The following is a 19,383-nucleotide window of genomic DNA, read 5'->3' on the forward strand; positions in this document are numbered from 1 at the left end:
ATATGATCCAAAGGAAAATATTGCCACTGGTTACCCAGTGACATGAGCTCATAACTCATTCAGTAAATAAGTGTAAGAAAAACAATTACGTTTAGAATGCCAGTAAACACCATCTCTTACAATTCACTTACAAAATCAGACTTACTAAGAATTACCAGTGATCCTCCACTGATATCTTTACATTTATGTTGCTGCTTACCCAACCCTATGAATGATTCTCTCTTAAAATAGAATTATATATCTTTTTATCTGGATTCTGTATGCACACAAAAATCACAGAATTCATCTCAGTTGCAACATATATTCATCTAGAAGAAACACAAGCAACTGATAAATGACCCACTAATACTGTACTTGCTGATTCTGTCTTTCAGAGTGGATATCGTAAGCATTTTAAGACACTAAGAGGTATAATTAGTTGTAGGAACAACTAAAGACCAATCACCAGTACAGGAAAAAAAACCCAAAAGCATTACTATAATTAGGTTCGTTTCACTTGGAGAGGAAAAATCCACAGTATTCTGGAAAATAGTACATTTTGATTAACATCATTTTCTTGACATAACTAGAGTTAGGAAATGAGACCACAAGTGATAGTTTATTTTAAAAAGAAATAATTTTTATAGTCCTCTTTACACAAAGGTCAACTACTCTCAACTAGCGTTCCCATGAACTGTGCTTTCTAGAAACAGATTTCTTTTCGTTTCCACTTAATGCTACACATAATTGAAAGGACATGAGATGTTAATTCAATCTTCTGAAATGTCACACACTGAAGAGCAAATGAGAGCTAATGCAGGTACATTTCTGATGTGCACACCTTTTCAAGACCCTGCATTAATCAGTGTCAGGAGATTTCCAAGTATTTTGTTTCATGGGTCTTGCAATCAATGAAACATTTAGTCTCCAACAGCTGGCCTGTTACACCTCATTATGGAACAGAAAAGTTAAAACCAGTTCTTAATGACCAGGACACATTCAAGAGCACTGGCTGACTATCACTGCAGAAAACCAGAGCTGAATCTTTACAAAAAGGCCACTAAAGGCATCAGAGTCAGAATTTGACTTACTGACGATTTTATTTTTTTAAAAGAATTTGCTCTTCTTTATATTTGTTTGTGAAGATGCTTCAAGGGCACTTTAAAGCTAATTCCCATTTTAAATCTCACCAGGAAGCAGCGTTACAGGAAGGAAACTGCATGCTCAGATTCACTGAAGAAGGGAAAACTGTAATACAGCGTAGAAGGATTTCAGTAACTTCAGGTGTCTCAGGGAATACAGCAACAATATCTCCTGAAAAACTAAGTATATGACAGAAGTAAATTTTGAGTTCTGCCACTGCCTCTTCCTCTGAGTCAGGCACCATCTCTTCTCTCAACTGAGGGGACACCATGGAACCTTCCTACAACCCTTTCAAACCATTAATGACTCCAAGACATCCTTCTAGATCATTTATTTGGTGTTGTTTTTTCACCAGAGACTGGTTTCCTAGAGGTGGCCGATGCCTGTCAGTGTTTAAGAGGCATTTGAACAATGCCCTTAATAACCCACTTCAGCTTTTGGTCAGCTCGGATTGATCAGGCAGTTGCACTAGATTATCATTTTAAGTGCCTTCCAATGGAAATATCCTATTGAATTTAATTATTCCATCACATGCCCACAGTTTACCTGCAGCAGCCTGGTAAAACACTGCCCAATTGAAGAAGCCAGTGATGCTCAAAGAACCCCATTCCAGTATTTCTCAGAAGCGTACCCATGTGTGAGTAACCCCTCAGCCATGATGGGATTTGTTTTATGGGGATGATCTAAGGGAGGACTCCTACCTCCATAATTAACTGCTGTTCCTACCAATTCATGTGTGGGCTGTCACTCTCTGTTCATTAGGAATGATGGCTCTCCCCAGTGTACAAAATTTCACTGCCACGTCCTTTCAGGAACATTTCTCATTGTGATTGATGCACAGAACAGGGAGTAAAAGGGGACTGTCAGATTGGGAACAAACAAATAGATCTTATAGCCAAGACCTGCCAGCTCCAACTGTGCTCAAACAGCACCCAGCACAGCTAAGAGTGCACCCATCCCACCCGCTGCGACGCCCATGCCAGGATGTGCTGCCTCAGCCAGGGGCTCTGGCTCGTTTCAGGTATTAACTGAACTGATTGCTCCAACCCAACCACCACAGGAAGCCACTTCATTCAAGGACTCCATTCAGGCAGGAGGACACAGTGATGAGTAGTTTCTAGAATCTTAGAATCGTTCTGGTTGGAAAAGACGTTTAAGATCATCAGGTCCAACCACTAACCTAACCCTACCAAGTCCTCTGCTAAACCATATCCCTAAGCACCATATCCACACAACTTTTAAACACCACCAGGGATGGTAACTCCACCACTGCCCTGGACAGCCTGTTCCAGGGCTTGACTTTCTGTGAAGAAGTTTTTCCTAATATCCAGCCAAAACCTGCTCTGGTTCAACTTGAGGCCATTTCCTCTTGTCCTATCGCTTGTTACTTGTGAGAAGAGACCATCATTTGCCTCTCTACAACCTCCTTAAGTTATTAAGAGCAATAACGTCTCCCCTCAGCCTCCTTTTCACTGCATCTTCGGGAGCTCACGTGGACTACAAGCCAAATTTAAAGTTAAGAAGACATGGCTGAAAACAAGCCCCAAATCGTCCTAATGAACAGCTCTTAAGAGACCATTTGAAATGGGAAAAGTTTCTGCAAAAGCAAAAGATGATGCTAAAGCCTTGAGCAAAAGCAAAGGGGAAAAAGTTTTCCTCCTCTGCCTGCCAGGTAACAGGATGAATTGTATTGTTACACAGGAAGTTGTTTTCTCTAACATAAAAACAGATTTAAAACAATTTACAGTTCTTCACCATCCTACCTGCAGTGCTACATGAAAGCAAACAAAAGAAGTCTGCCAGATGTTTCTTTAAAGCTGACTTGATCACACGCTGCTAGAGGTGATGGGCTCCTGCCAAGCATCAAAGCACTCTAAAGAAACTGGGTTTTATCAGTCAGACTTTCAGATGGGCATTTATATTCATTGGACACCTCTCAGTATTAATACAGGGGAGCATGTACCTTCTCTGCATCAGTACAGTTGAGATTCTGGGAGGTATTTAGGCATTTATTCATGGTGGGTTTATTACTTAAAATTAGAGCTTCTGGGGCCAGATCTTCGGCTGGCACAAACTCAGCACAGCTCTATTTAAATTCAAGGAATCATGCTAATTATGCAATCATGCAAATTATTATCTGTACTGAGGGTCTCTAAGGATTATCTACTTGATACGTTAGTTATTTTACCAAATTAAACTAGCTGAGAGTGTTTTCTTAGTAAATTATGAGACATCTATATTATTTATTCACTGAAGAGTTCAGACTATTAGGCAATACATATTGTCTTTCTTGCCTTCTCTTTTTTTATTCAATATATCTCATCACAACTTCAGAGCTACATTAACAAATTTTCCCATACAAAGTTTGCATTGGGAGATACTTTTTGCTTAATGTTCATTTCTGCATTTCTTGTACACCAAAAGCTCTCATGGCTTTGAAGAAAATTTTAGGGAAGTGAAACATGGCAATGAGCTTTTCTTATTTAATATATAATTACTGTGCAGCTACTTAGCTGGTGTCAAGCTTGTGCTTTCTAATGCTCCAAAATATTAAAGCTATGAAATCCTGACCATCATGTTACCAAAAAAAAATAAAAATGTTCTGCTCAGAGTTGGCTTTCCTAGACCTCTGATTTTGTAACCATTCATTTTATTAACACACACAGCACGTTGGGTGCAATATCTTTGTTTTCTGTATTCCAAAGGGTAAAGCACCGTGACCATGAAACTTGGTATTGACTTTTATTGGTAGAAGGGCCATTGCTAAAATTTCAACAGCACAGCACTGATAGTTTTGTCACATCATTTGTTCAGAATCCCTATTAAATCAATATTTTGTATATATTTGTATGCAGGAAGTAATCAGGAAAACAGTAGTTTTCTTACCGTGACTCACAACTGCACTATGATGGAACCAGAATTCATTTTCATTAATACAAGAAAAAAAAAATATCTCATCTCTTACCTTTTATTTCTGTCTTCTATCTGCAAGATGTAGACCATGTCATCAGCAGTGTGAAGCTTGGAGCTGCTGTCTCCCCATTTCAGCTTCAGGCTCTGAGGACCTGCTGCAGCACACTCTAACCGAGGAGGCGAGGGTGGTAATGGCCTGGTTTTTGCTTTAATAAAATGGCTAAATGGTCCAGCTCCAATTTCATTGACAGCCTGGATCCTGATCCTAAAACAAACACCAAAAATGTAAATGTTAAATAAAGTGCTTTCACAAGGTTCTTTGTATAAAGAAGCCTCAGGAAACAAAAAGGCCTCCTGGAGTCGGCTGCTCTGTCACTGACACCGTGCCTGCTCCCTGCTGCCAGCTCCCTGCTTTGGCAAAATGAAAGGCTCCATAAACAAAACAAGTATTTTCATCCTGTTTATACTGTAAGAGCTGCAGTGAAGGTATCAAGGAATGCAGCAAGGCAAGTGGAGGGGAAGATTGATGGCAGTCCCGTTAATTCCAAGAACAAGGGACAGTAGCACAGATACCAGTGTGACCTGCAAAAGAGGAAGTGTGTAACTAGGAATAAACAAAATGCAGGAGTGTGTTATGGTTGTCTAAAAATGGCTGTGGACTAATTTAGGTGAAATAATTAACTGAAAGTATCGCTGTCACTGCTATGAAGCCCATCTCCACATTGGTAAAGATCCCTGAAGAGCAAAGAACAGTGTTGTTGCAGTGTCTCACACAGAGCACTATTTAAGTATATTAGAATCACAAAATCACAGAATTGTTTTGGTTGAAAAAGTACTTTCAGATCATCAGGTCTGACCATCAGCTCATCACTGCCAAGTCCACCGCTAAACCAAGTCCCTAAGTATATTAAACTCTACTGGGAAGAGCTATCTGAGAACAAAGTTAAATCTAAAAACCTTCTACAAGTCTCACAAAAATTGTGGCAATAGTGACTGCCAGTGAATCAGATCAAATAAAAGCTGGACTCCACTCACTCTCACAAGACTCACCAAAGCTCTTGAGCCATTTGAATGGTATTAAGGACATTTAGAAGCAGAGACAAGCAGACCACCTATCTAGCCATAGAAGTTTTAATTTGGAAATATTCTTAAGACTGAGCCAGTCTTCTAAGTTCAACTACTTTCTTAAGATAATGACTCTTGACTTCTGCATTTCACTCTCTTTTCTGTCTGCACATTAGTTTAATAACTTGTACAACAAGAATCTACTTTTAGGAATGAGTGAAGAGTAGTAGCCTCTTACTATGGTAACATCAACAACAACATCATAATAAAAATGTGAAATATGCATTTGAAAGAGCTTTGAGGGCTGCATAAATAGAAATACTGGTACAGATGACCCTGAAAGGTTTCAAAAGTTTGTTAAATCAAAGTGAAAAGAAGAGATAACAGCATGGGCAAACCAACTAGTTTTTTTAGATCGCTCAGCCTAGTTTAGATAACTGGACAGATGCCATTTGCTTTGGAAATCCTGTGCACAGCAGCCTAGTATTTTCTCATGGGAAAAGATTCTACAAGAAGTGTTGCTTTTTCTCAAAACTATCAGCCACCAGGAAGGCAGAAGTCCCTGGGGAAGGTGACAGACGGTGAAGGGAGAAGAGCAGAACCTGATACAACCCTATGACTGTCTGCTTCAGGGAAAAGATAAATAGAACTGGTTTTGGTTGGCATAGCTACTTATTTTGATTGAAGTACATGAAGTGATCCAAGTTCATACAAACAACATCTGAAAAATTACTTTGCTTTGAACAGTAAGTTTTCAGTTCCATCATTAGAAAAAAGATTGGGTAGTAGAAAGGAGAGGGGAAAACCCACCAGAAAACAATACTCCCCATTAAAAAAAAACACCACAAACCACATTTTCTCCAATTTCAAAAGCAAAAAGGTTTAAATGATGAATAAACATAGTGCAAAATAAGAAAGCCTTAACTCCTGATCAGGCAGCTAAAGTAACTGTACACTGGAAGAATGCACTGGGTTTACAGAGCCATGTGTACATGGGTGGTTAAACCTTTGCTTACTGATCTACCCACTAACAAGGGCAAAGCATTGCTGGGTGTGGAGCTGCATTTCCCTTTTAGTTTCAGGAAATGCATCCTCGGCACCTTACAACACTACAGAGTGGTGAGTTTATCCTCTTCCTCCCAAGGGGTGGATGGTGGGATGAAAAACACTCTAGTGGGAGCCTCCTCTCAAAATGCTGCATACAGGCATTTGACAGAGGCTTTTCTAGTATCTTAAGAAGTGTAATTAATAGAGTCCTTGATCTTATTTCATATTATGTTATTGATTTGCTTCAGATTGAAGAGTCATTACATTCATATTTAATGGTCTTTCCAGTAAAAAACAACAACAACAAAAACACCCAACAAACCAAAACAAACAGAAAAGTGAAAACTGTCTGAATTTCCACTGGACTCTGGCAAGTTACCCATATACAAATAAACAAATCAACAGTAACAGTTACCTTACAGAACCCTGCTACATGTTTGCAGATTGATTACAGAAACACACTCTAGAGTACACAGCCTTCGTAAAATTTTGTATTATCCAAAATCCCAGTAACAACAACGCCTCTCCTGTCCTCAACTCATTTCCAAGTGGCAGCTACCACACTTGAAAACAAGCAGTGATCGAAACAGATCTCTCTTAAATATGACATCACATTTTTAAAGCAGAAGCTGATAGATGTGCTTTTTAGATACATTTCCATTTACTTGTCTTCCCTTTGCCAGATATCTACACAAGGTTAAAATGTGTCTCTTGCTCTTCCCTCCTTTGTTGCTGTCTTCATCTGCTGCATGGTGTCCTGACACACACAAATACACACACTCCCTACCACCACTTCTGACTTTGGAGCACAATAAGACTGATGGAAGCTCTTAAGCCTTCCAGCAGAGACAGGAATCTTTCCAGATGATACCGGGAAAGCAAGAATGGATTTATCTGTCTCTAACATAGCTGGATGTGGCTACCCTTCTTCTGCTGATTACACCACCATAAAACTCTTTGTAAATTGCCACTATCATTCCCAGGCCCTGCACTTTGTCAGACATGCACAAACAGCTAGCTTTGGCTTTCTGGACAAGTGGCAGAGTAACCCAGACCCAGCTCCCATGTCCTGCTGAACCACAGCAGGATCTCCTCAATGGATGTTAGGCCTTGGAAATGGCCCTGGGGAAGGGGAGAAGGAAGAAGGAAGAAAGATGGAGAGAAGGGAGGTGGGAGGAGAGCATGTGGTGGTGGGAGAAACACCTCGTGCTGCAGCATCTCTGCTCCAGCTCAGGTGCTTCCTCACGTCCCTGCCCCAGCCTGCCATGCTCTGAGCTCCTCCAGCTGGGTGGCACAGCCACAGCAGGCAAGCCAATGTCTGCAATTAAGTGGAAACCAATTACTGTTGAGAGAACTGATACTGGAAAAAAATCAGTTATTTATTTTTTTGTAGAAGTAGCATATAGGGCCATAAAGACAATCTGAGGGCTGGAGCACATCTGCTCTGGAGACAGGCTGAGGGAGTTGGGGTTGTTCAGGCTGGAGAAGGCTCTGGGGAGACCTTAAAGCACCTTCCAGTGGCTGAAGGGGCAACAAGAAATCTGGGGAGAGACTTTTTACAAGGGCATGGAGTAACATGACAGGACAAAGGGTAATGGTATTACATTGAAAGAGGGCAGATTTAGATATTAAGAAAAATTCTTTCCTGTGAGGGTGGTGAGACACTGGCACAGGTTGCCCAGAGAAGCTGTGGATGCCCCATCCCTGGAAGTGTTCAAGGGCAGGCTGGATGGGGCCTGGAGCAAGCTGGTCTTGTGGAAGGTGTCCCTGGCAGGGGGGTTGGAACTAGATGATCTTTAAGGTCTTTTCCAACCCAAACCAGTCTGTGATTCTATATAGACATGTACAAAGTTTTGCAATAAAACCACTTCCTGAATTCTTCCAAGTTTTTCAGTAATGGTTTCTAAGCTCAAATACCCAAAATGTCCTGGAAAGGTGGTTTTAAAATCTGACAATCACAATTTGAAAGTAAGTTTTTTTTTGAAAATGAAGAGACTCTATTTGGGACTACTACCTAATTCTGCAGAGCTTGCACCAATAATACTTGTATTCATTCTCACATTTTCCCACTGCATCTTGTAAACATTTAGAAAAAAATAAATTGGACTAGGCAAATTTAGAAACCATTAGAAGATCTTTAACAGACCATTCTATCCTATAAGATTCTTGACCCAGGAAAATAAACACATTAAATATGATGCTATTTTCAGATTAGTTAGAAAATCCTTTGTATGGTATTCCAACAAACGGAAAAATCACTTTTGAATTCATCTTCAGAGTCTGACATGAGAAGAGTTTGATTTGCTAGTTCCCATAAATGCAATGCCACCAGTTGCAATGCATGTGCCCATGGAGACCTGTGGGAGTTAAAATGCCAGACTTCAAAAGGGAGGAGAAGCAGCACAGAAGCAGGGTGCTCCAGCAGCAGCAGCCTGAACAGAAGGGACAGTAATCACACCCAGCCCCCAGGACAAGCCAGCCCCACTCAGACTGTACTTTTCTGGGGCTGCAACAAGACTTAGTTTTACATTCTGAAGCAGAAACGTTGTTTTATAACCCACTTCAGCATTGCTAACTTGAGCATCCAGGTGCATCCTTCTCTCAGCCTGGAAGATCTTTTCCTCAGCACAGTTTAGCAATTTTACGTGTCTCGAATTTTTATTCCTAAACCAAATTAAAATTAAGCACTGTTACTAAAATTTAATAAGACTGTTATATAGTTCTGGAAACTATATAACTTCAGAAGAAAATAAGCACTCTTGAAAATCAGCAGTTGTTTTGCAGTGAAGTATCTCAACAGCACAATTAATGATGGAAAGCACTGAGCAAAGCTTGGGAACAGTGTGTAACAGAAAATTGCTATTTCTATTACTGTTGAATACTTATTTATTAACTCACTTCCAGTTACATTGATTCACAGAAAACCAGCCCAAGTATTATTACCCTATAATCCAAGCTTCCAGAGCTTCATGGCTATGTCAATATAATGGAAAGACTACAGAACTCTCAGACATCTTTCTGCAGCTGCTCACCAGCAGTGATGTTTACACAGTGCTCTTCCGAGGCACCTGGTTTTTGCCATAGGGGTGCTGGTCTGTGTCTGCCATCGGAGAAGTCCTCTTGAAATCAGCCCCATGCTGGCCATCAGCTTGTATGGCAGAGGTACAGACACAGTTCCTCCTGCCTTGAATGTATTTTGGGATACAAATCCTTCTCAGGGCACAGGGGCTGGATTTGTTACTAAGACACAGAGGCCATCAAACTCATCAGGTTCTAGCCCACCTCCAGCAAGAGCCCAGAGCTTGTGCAGTGTCTGCCTGAGTTGCTCATGTGTGGCCATTCCCACACTGAAGCTGGAAGCAGTGGACCACCAATGCCAGACCTAAGCTAACAACTCCAATGGGGTGGACACACACAGACACGCTGTTAGAGTCACACCAGTATGCCAAACAATGCTCCTTTCCAATTTTGGACCTAGTGGATTCCTAATAACCAAGATTTGCTTTCAATTTCGGGTTCCCACAAAAACACTGACAGTGAAATTCCACCGCAACTAAAACATAGAAGCCCTTTGCTGGTTTACTTCAAATTCTGCTGAAACTTTGGCAAAAGAGTTCAGAGTCGCAAACCCAGTAGTGTTTGGCTTGTTTAGTCTAGGGAGAAACAAGGCCTGGAAGAAAACATGTTCACTGCTTTTAAACACAGCAGGGAATAAACATGAGAGAGAGAAGAGCTGGTTGAGTTAAACAAAGTTGACACGAGAAGAAAAACCATTGCTGAACAAACTTAGAAATGAGACCAGTGATGTTCTGGAATACTCCTAATTGAAACAGGGTGGGCAAAAAACCCACCACCTTTTAGGACACAGCTTGATTAACCTGTTTCTTAGGGATACATTCATCAGGGCAGAGGCATTTCCTCCTGAAAGACAGGTGTTAAGATAGGCTGGAAGAAGAAATATCAATGGAAGAGTGAATGACTAAAAGCAAAACTACTTTAGCATGTCTCTTTTTCTGCTACTCAAAGTACTTCAAACTAGATGAGGTGCTTTTGCAACTCAACTGCAGTCCCTTGTCTTCCCTGACAGGCACGAGATGCAAGAATTGGGAGGTTTTTTTCTCTTGTTTTATTAAAGACCTTTCATAAATTATTACCTCTGATTAGTCATCATTGGTTTGTGCTCTTCACAGTTCTTTTTTGGTAGAAACTTAGTCTTACAACAATATTTAGAACAGTTGCAATTAATAGCTGTGCTTTACCCTTTTCATTTGGACCACAGACATGCAGACTCCCTGACTAAAAGTAAGTGGTTTAATATGGTCCTTTGTACAAAATAACATAGGAAAAAAAAAAGTAAAAAAAAATTAAAATCCAGTATGATCTCAATGTAACAACACCTTCCATGGCATCAGGAGTAAGAGCTGCGTGGACGAGACTGCAGTATGATTAAAAAGAGTCTTGTCTTGCACATCTTTTCACTCTGTATTTCCATTCCCAGGCTTTGAAGACAGGAACATTTTCCTAAAGAAAAGCTGTAAACAACTAAGAACCAGTTTGAAAAAGAGACTGAAGAAGGAAGACTTCAGTGAAGAACTGAGATGGTCCATTCTGGCTGTCTGGACCATGTTGCTCAAAGCTCTCATTTTGCTTTAGCCATTTTGACTCTTGAACTTTTAGACTCTGAAGAGAAACCAGGGAGAATGAGACTGCCCAAAGACCATGCAGTTCCACAGCTGGGTAGCCAGTCAACAGAAACTCTTCAACTTCTTATTAGTTTTATTAGTTTTTTTATTATTCTTCAATTACTTGACTTTTGTGGTCTGGCTGAGGGTAAGATAACGTGTACTTCATTCCTGCCTTTGCCAAAGAGGATGACAGTGTTACAAGTCACTGAAGAGCTGGAGACAGTGACAACATGGTCATGTTTCCTGGATCTGTATGAGTGATGTGAAACAGAGGGGTTCTGAATCACCCATTTCCTATTTTGCCTTCTTTTTCCAGATTGCCAGAAGAATTTATATATACACTTCTAATAAATCTACATCTTTATTTTATATTACATAGTTTTAAAATCTGTTCAAGGCCAAGATCAGGAACCATGCCCCAGGCACCACAAGATGTTCCTCACTTTAAATAACCCCTAGTATACATATCTGCATACTTGCCACAAGAAGTTCTCTTTTTTGGGTGCATAACAAAATTTCAGAAATTAACTTCTGATCTAAAAGCTACGAGACCTGTAGAACTGTGACCTTGAATACAAAGGAAAAAACCACAATACATTACAGAAGGTCTGTGCCATGTCTAATTGTACAACTGTGCAATTAGATTCAGTTTTCATTAGAACAGTACTTAAAATAGAATTTCTTTTGTCACTTCTTCTGCTGTATTGCTGTTGATTGCCTGCATGGAACTTTTTTTTTTTTTTTTTAAATTAGCAATTAGGGAAAAAACAGGTAAGTCTGAACATTAAAATAATATTGAAATGTTGGCAATGTCACTTAAAAATTTAGACTCTAAAGCAATATAAATATACTGTTTTTAAATTCAAGTTATATTTTAATGAATCTCCATGTGCTAGAAACAAAAAACAGCTGTAGCTATAAAAATAGAAGTTCATTATGTGTAAATTGCTATCCCCTCACAGGAATCAATACAGTTAATATTATACAACCATGGAACAGAACTGCTAAGCATCTGAAAAAACATGAGATATCACATTCTAATTTTAGTTACTTTCCATTTTAAAAATCTAACTTACCTTCCAGAGTAGCCTTACCCTAGCACAGCAACTTAAAAAGGAGGAGAGGTCAGAGATCATGCAAGGATAAGAGAAAGAGATAAAAAAGGGGGGAGCAAACCATATTTGACCATGAAGTACTACAATTAATTTCAAAAAGTAATTATTGTAGATTTCTACGCTCCCTCAGCTGGTTGGCTGGGTCATTTGTTGGTTGTTTTGGTTTTTTTTCATTCACTTTATATGCCATAAACATTTTCCACGTAAAACTAAGCTGTGTGATCTCATCCTGAGTGCTCTGTACCATGTTAAAAAAATGATGCTCACCGGTATGAGGTTTCTGGCAGCAAATCCTCGATAACATAACTTGTGACATTCCCTACTGGAATGCTGACATCACCCAGGTCAATGTTGTAGGATGTAATCTCAGCTCCATTATTGCATGGCTCTTCCCAGTTCAGTACAAGGCACACAGAGGGTGAGAGCTGACAGGCATCCACGCGCTCGTCCTCCAGCACAGAGAGGGTAGAGACTGCATCAGGCACCGAGGCGGGGATCCTGCAGGTTACCAGCTTGCTGTAGGGTCCAGCTCCTGCCTGGTTAATAGCCTGTATGATAAAAAAATACCGGTTTAGGACAGATGTTCTCTTTCACATCTCTGTTGAGTTCATAATAATGACCTGTGCAGCCTGGGAGAGTTGCAAGGATTCCTCAGAGGATACACACTGCTGGATTATTCTCTAAAACATGACTCATACCCTCTGCCTATACTACAGCAATATTACAGAAATTAATATCTTCTTTTGTTACTCACAAGTATCTCTCAGATAAATTGGAGAATATTTAATAAAACTTAACAGTAACCTTTTTATCAGCAGCAAACCTTGTTTAGTAAGGGAAAATGTCACAGTCATGCTGTCAGTGGCAGGTGCCATTACATGGTTCAGCAAATTGACCACCCTAAATTGTTGAGTTGCCCTGTATAAAACCCTCAGAGCACTGCAGAGTGCAACATCAGAGGTTCTCGACACGCAGAGTAACCTTGGACATAAGGGGTGTTGAGCTTGCTGAGAGCTACACTGACTCCTAACTCAAGAGGGTGGACAGGAAATTTCATGCTAAAAAATTTCTAAGAACACAGAAACTCAGCATGACATGAAGTCTATGATGCAGATTTCCCCAGAAGTCCCAGATCACTAGGAAGCCATCACCAAAGAACATAGCTCAATGTTTTCCATAAGAGATGACAGCAACCTATTATCAAGCTTCTTATATTGACTCAGAGATCCAGGATCCCAGTGGAAACCAAATTTCAAAATCTGGCCCACTTCTGCTCATTAATTACAAAGCCTTGTTGTCTTTGCAAGCTCAACATTGCACAATGGTAGAGATCTTTTGTTTTTTATCAGTTGATGCTCAGTCAGTGGAAAAGGCTGTGTATGTTACACTGCAATGGCCTAGGAAATGGCTAACATTACCTCCTTGGGACTATTCTAAGCTCCCATGCACACAATCACAGAACCAAGTAGGCTGGAAGGGACCTTGGGACACATCTAGCCCAACCTGCTTCTCCAAGCAGAGTCAAAGCTGAGTACAAACCAGGTTGCTCAGGTTTTTGTCCAGTTGGGTCCTGAAAAATTCCAAGGATGGAGACTGCACAGCCCTCTCTGGATCACTGTTACAATCCCTAATTGCTAGCACAGTGCTAACGTTTTTTTTTTCTATCTCATCTGAACATCTCTACTTCAGCCTCTGCCTGCAGCAAAACTGGACATAATATTCCAGGTTCTCATAAATGGCATGAAAGGAGCAACACCCCCTCCCCTTGATCTGCTAGCTGGGTTCCTCGCCATATAGCCCAGCATGCCACTAGCCCACTAGGCACATGGAGAGGTTATGACAGATTGAGCTACAGGAGGTCCAGAAGATGCAGACCTTCAAAAGCAATTTTTTTCAAGGCCAGGTTGGATGGGGCTTTGAGCAACCTGGTCTAGCACAAGGTGTCCCAACCAAAACCAGTCTATGATTCTGGAACAGGCTGCCCAGGGAAGTTGTGGAAGCCTCATCCCTGGAAGCGTTCAGGACCAGGTTGGATGGGGCCCTGAGCAACATGGTCTAGATGAAGGTGTTCCTGTCCTTGCAGGAGGGTTGGAACTAGATCATCTTTAAGGTCCCTCCCAATTCAAACCATTCTGTGATGATTCTATGACATTGCCCAGCATTGTCCATCATCCACGCTTCCTTTGCATCTGGAAAAGTGAGCCCAGGCTCCCATCAGATTAAAACTAATCAGAAACCTCAGGTTAACAATGTTGCCGGATTCCAACAGCAAGGGAAGAACATGTCAAACAATTGTTTGATTTCTTATCTATGCTTAATGGTAGCAAGTAACTCATTTCTGCTCTGCATAATACAAACACAAAGCCATGTTCTGTTTTTCCAGGAGGCGTTTTGTTCAATTGAAGAAAGAGATAATAAAGTTAAGTTTGTCAGCCTTTAAAAAGCCCTTCAAAACAAATCCTGCTCCAGGGACATCTTCTGTCTCACTCCTAAGAGTGAGCCTTGTTTCGTGGTCTGCCAATGATATTATTTGTCTTGCCTCTAAACCAGTGCTTGGCAATCTCTGTCCTGCTCCAAGCAATTTCTTTTTAGTGGTGGTTTTAGCTGCTTTATTGGACAATCTCATCATCATACCTGACAGGAATTTCACTCTTCTTTGCTTCCTAGATACTTCTCCCTCCCACCCCATCAACACTTTCTTTCCCTTTGCAGAAGCCACAATTGTTTTCAGGAATACTCATTACAGGAAAAACATTGGGCAACAGCAAAGACAAATTATCTGCCCTGCAGTTATATATGCCTGATTCTTCAGTTCTCCCTTTTTATTGAGTTACTGTAGATTGAGATAGCAATACTGTGTGTGTTCAGATAAAGGCAGAGTAAATGTGGTTTGGAGAATCTTTATTTATAAAAAGTAAAAGAAAGATTTTCCTGTTAAAGCTGCTAACAGCTGAGAAACACAGCTATTAGTCTCTCCTTTTTCATTTTAAAAAGAGACTAAAATTTCTGATACTATTTAACTTTCCGCATTTGTCTACTTTATGTACCTTGGTTTTTTTGGTAACTGATTCAATGTTACTGTGTAACTCATAACAAATTTTTCTCCATAGGGCACACAGATCTAGAGGATGAAGCCCTCTATAAAGTAATGCATGGGTCACTGATGGACTCCAGAAACTGTCTCAGTGCAGCAGTGCATTTCACTGGATTAAATTCTATTGGCTGCATTAAAAATGGGGTAGAAATACACCACATTTTTGTGGCAGGTCACTCAAAACAAATGCCCACTCGTGATCAAAGATGCCACACAGCTGGCTGTTTCCATTTTTAACACTAACACCTCCTGGACCTCACCACAGAGGTGGGCTCAGGGTTTCCTCCCTGCCTGCTGGACGCTGAACGTTTTCCCTCCTGCACAAACAAGAGGCACTTTCTGTCTCCTGCTTCCAAACCACTCACACATACTCTTGCAGTTCACCTTCCCCAGTGTGAACAGACAGCCAGCTATGGCCCAGTCAGAAAATACTGTGTACTCAGAGGTGTGGGGCCTGAACAGCACTGGCTGCTGGCCAGCTGCTCCAAAGCTACTTCATAAAAATAAAAAAATAATTTAAAAAAATGGAAAGTCTTGTTTAAAAAAAAATGAATTAAGAAGGAAATGCTCGACAGAAGCATGTTGTCCTTGATCAAAGAAAGGACCCTGGGTGGTCCACCACTGTCCACATGGGTGGGTATGTGAACTTTTGGTTGGATTACTGGTGGTATTTTGTCTTTGCATGCAAATAAATCTTGTGGAAGAGTATCTTGGGCAAAAAAATATTCTTATTTCACTCCTACTTTACTTTCCATTTATTTTTCAGTAGACATAAAGGAGAAAACATGCTGCATTTTTATTTTCACATATATATAAGAAATCCATTAGCTTTTTTTACTGAAAATAATTGCAGAGAGAGATCAAAGAAAAAAAATAATACAGAGACTCTGTATGAGATTCAACCTTACAAGTCTAAGAGACAAAATGGCAAAGATGAGGACTCACTTTCTGGCAGCTACCACATCTATATACATAGGAATCCACTCAGCTGGATTGCTTCACTTGATAAATGAAACAGATGTTGGAGTTTATTATTTAAGAGTAGGGGAATCTTCAACATCCACTTGGGAGGTAGATGTTGTTTACCTCTCATTACCAAGAAAAAATTAAAATATTTTTGGAATTGTCTAAAACATTATTGTTTTGTTTTAATATCAGAGGTCAAGGTAGCTGTTAAAGGCATTATTCACTGAAAATAAAGCACATGATACACAAGTGAGTGTTAAAAGTTGTACCAACTCCCTCATTTACCACTTTTGAGTCATGCAGAATCTAAATTGTTCAGTTCCACAGCAACAGTTTGCATTATTTAAAATAAATGTACATTCCTTATGACTTACAGAGCACATAACTTCATAGTGGTTAGTGATAAAAATAAAAACAGTGGAAGGAAACTCTGTTTACATCTTGGATTGCAATGCATGCAAATCCTCCTTACTTCCATACCTGTAGCCTACAGCAGTAATGCGCTGCCACCGACAATCCACTTATCTCAAAACAGGTATCTGTGCCACTATATGCAAGCTGTAGAGATTCCTCATCTTCTCCCCACTCTAATCTGTATTCAGAGATGTCAGCACCAGAACATTCAGGACTCTGCAACACAAATATTTATGTGGTTCAAATTCAGAAATGAGCACTTCAGATCTCTGTGTTTCACTGGGTAAGGAATAAAGTAGGTGGAAAAAACCCAACCCTTTGTTCTAAATTAATACACTATTACTGCTGCAAATGAAAATGCACTGAGTTAGTGTTCCCTAACAGGTTAGTGAAACAGGCCAACTCTACACAAAAACTACCTGATGGAAATTCAGAGAAATAAGACACTTTGCTTTTCATTAGGGCACGCAGGAATAAACTGTCCCTCCACTGGCTCGGCAGAAGCACAGCCGTGGAGAACACAAAGAAGCATCAATCTAGTATAGTCTAGTCAAGTGGTCAAAACACGGCTCTGGAAGAGCCAGCCTTTAAGCCTGAAGTAGCTACTCATGTTACTGAGAAAAGAATAACCTCAGCAAGCGAGGAGCTTGTCCAAGGTTTTCTGTGAAAGTCACCCATCAAGCTGATGGTCCCAGTACCTGACACGGGAGTGTGGACCTGGCTACATTAATGTCCACAAAGACTCCTACAGGATCCATATGTTCTCAGCAATTTCTTTATCACTCTGAAGTCAAGGGGAACACAGAATAAATGCCTGAATTTGCTAGAGATGAGCCTGTGCTCAGTTCCCAAACCAAACTTTGGTGTTTTTTTCCAGAACTACCTCGAGCTGTGGTGCATGGACTGAAGTGACTGGAGGAAACGCTGACCTGACCACACAAGTGAGCTCTGGGCTATGACCAAGGCTTTGTAATTAGGACAATGCAAGGACTCAGTTCCAGTAGAAGGATCCAGAGCCTCGCTGCCTGCCACAACGACCACCCCGACACGGGCTTCTCCAGCTCTGCCTCACAGCTTCCAGCTGCTTCTGTGGGACCATTCAGAACTGCTAAGCCAGAGATCTAAAATAACATGTGAAAAAGGCCTAGCAGGCACAACTGTGTGCTCTCCAGCCAGACCAAAAAGTACAGTCCTCCCCTGCTTTTCCTTCATATTCGTAACAGCCAAAAAAGATAGACTCTAAGAAAATATAACCATTACAAACCACACTACTTCTTCCACAGCTCAATTTTTAGCTAGAATAAACAAATATATACTGCACATAAATTCAGAGCCTACCAGAAACACTGCTGCATTTGCTCATGGCTGGGGAGAGCAAATTCCTGACCATATACTCATTTAAAAGTAACATTTAAAAGGTAGGTGCAGCTTCTAGCTTTGTGTCTCAAAATGTTGCAAGAAATACTAACAAATCCCCCTAAGCTGCAACAAATGCCACCTGTTTCATTATAAAATTATACCCAGATCACGCTTGTATCCAGCTATGTTGTTAGCACAGTCAATGTATTTGAGCATCTCATAAACACTACTAATTTCTTTCTCAACAGGGGCATCCTTTTGTGTAGGGCCTGACACATGCAGGGCTGGAATGGCTGATGAGTTTCCAAACAAAGTCTGTGGCAGAATTATATCTCCATACCACAGCTTTATGTGTGACAACATGACTCAATTACATAACTTTTTTTCTTTTTTTAAATTACACCAATCAACTCCTCAGCACTTCAGCTCAGACTCACTTTGGGAGTCCAGTGTCTAAGATTCTGGAGAATGCAGAAGGGATGTACACAAACTGAAAGCAAATATTTGGGAAAGAGATAAACAATTTTAGAGGGGAAAAAACCTTACACTGTAAGCATTTGTACAGAGTTAATTTCATATCAGAGACTCCAGCATCAGCCAAAATCAAATATTTGCCTTCACAATTCCACCCCAGGACATGCTCACATGCTATAAGCCTGCAGAGAGCTCTTCTACACAACCAGTGTTCTATCTTCTGACGCCAGTGTAGGAGGTCTCGTGTCTGAATCCTGATCTGGATGACTCATGATCAACTTTATGCAATTCTTCATAGAGAGAAATAGAGAAGACCATTTTCTACAATAGAAGAGCTCCTGCATATGGTTTTCTTGCTCAAAAAAGCCCAGTTCCAAACCAGCGAAAAGCTCTCAAACTAGCTTTCAAGTTGTGTGGTGACCATATTAGTTTGGATAAGCAAGATGGAAATGAAATGAGCAGGAAACTTGACTTACCTCCCAGCTTACAAGTACTCGTGTGTCAGAGAGGAAGGAGAGGGAAGGGGCTCTGCACTGGCCGGGTGCTCCTGCTGCTGTGGTGACTTCTGTAGCTTCTGAATATGGCCCATACTAGAGGGGGACAAGGGACTGTACATTAATACATAAGTGTACACCCATCTCACCTTCCTCAAAGGCTTGAAACAGCAGACAGAAACTTCTCCAATGCAATAAAACTTTCTCAAAGATAAACCAGGCATCCAACACTTGGCACCAACTATTAGAGTTCAGTATGAGACCGTGTAAATTATTGCCAAGTTTAAATGTGAGGTAAGCTCAGGTATGAGCAGGCAGCACATAGGTCCTCCTGTGCAGTGGTTAGTGCCCATGAAAGCATAAACCACTTCCAATTTACCCCAGAGTGGGAATGTGCACTCCAGAAAATAACTACTCTACCTTACCTCAGCAGGTTTGTGTTTCTGTGCCGCAGCCCTCCACAACTGGCTTCTTGTGGATATAAGGAGGAGCACAGCAACAGTAAAGCACATACTGGAGCCCCAGTTCAGCCATTCATATATAAAATGTTTGCCACATGTTAACTGGAAGAGGACAGCATGTAATGGAGCCCCAGCCAGGCTTCAGTGAGCAGGGGCAAGCTGCACACACACTGG

At 40.7% G+C, this 19,383-nt stretch overlaps 1 protein-coding gene across 3 annotated transcripts in view; it reads right to left on the reverse strand.

Moving 5' to 3' along the window:
• Window positions 1–19,383, reverse strand: part of FNDC3B (fibronectin type III domain containing 3B) — a 196,654-nt gene that overhangs the window by 24,923 nt on the left and 152,348 nt on the right. For all 3 annotated transcript variants that reach the window (XM_051626737.1, XM_051626738.1, XM_051626739.1), the window contains 4 exons: window positions 18,731–18,844; window positions 16,488–16,637; window positions 12,215–12,495; window positions 4,088–4,300 (listed from right to left, as the gene is read on the reverse strand). In XM_051626737.1, the coding sequence (XP_051482697.1) occupies window positions 4,088–4,300; window positions 12,215–12,495; window positions 16,488–16,637; window positions 18,731–18,844 (758 nt within the window). The remainder of the gene's footprint in view (window positions 1–4,087; window positions 4,301–12,214; window positions 12,496–16,487; window positions 16,638–18,730; window positions 18,845–19,383) is intronic.

This window comes from Apus apus, chromosome 8 (genome assembly GCF_020740795.1).
Source record: "Apus apus isolate bApuApu2 chromosome 8, bApuApu2.pri.cur, whole genome shotgun sequence".
Lineage (NCBI taxonomy): Eukaryota > Metazoa > Chordata > Aves > Apodiformes > Apodidae > Apus > Apus apus.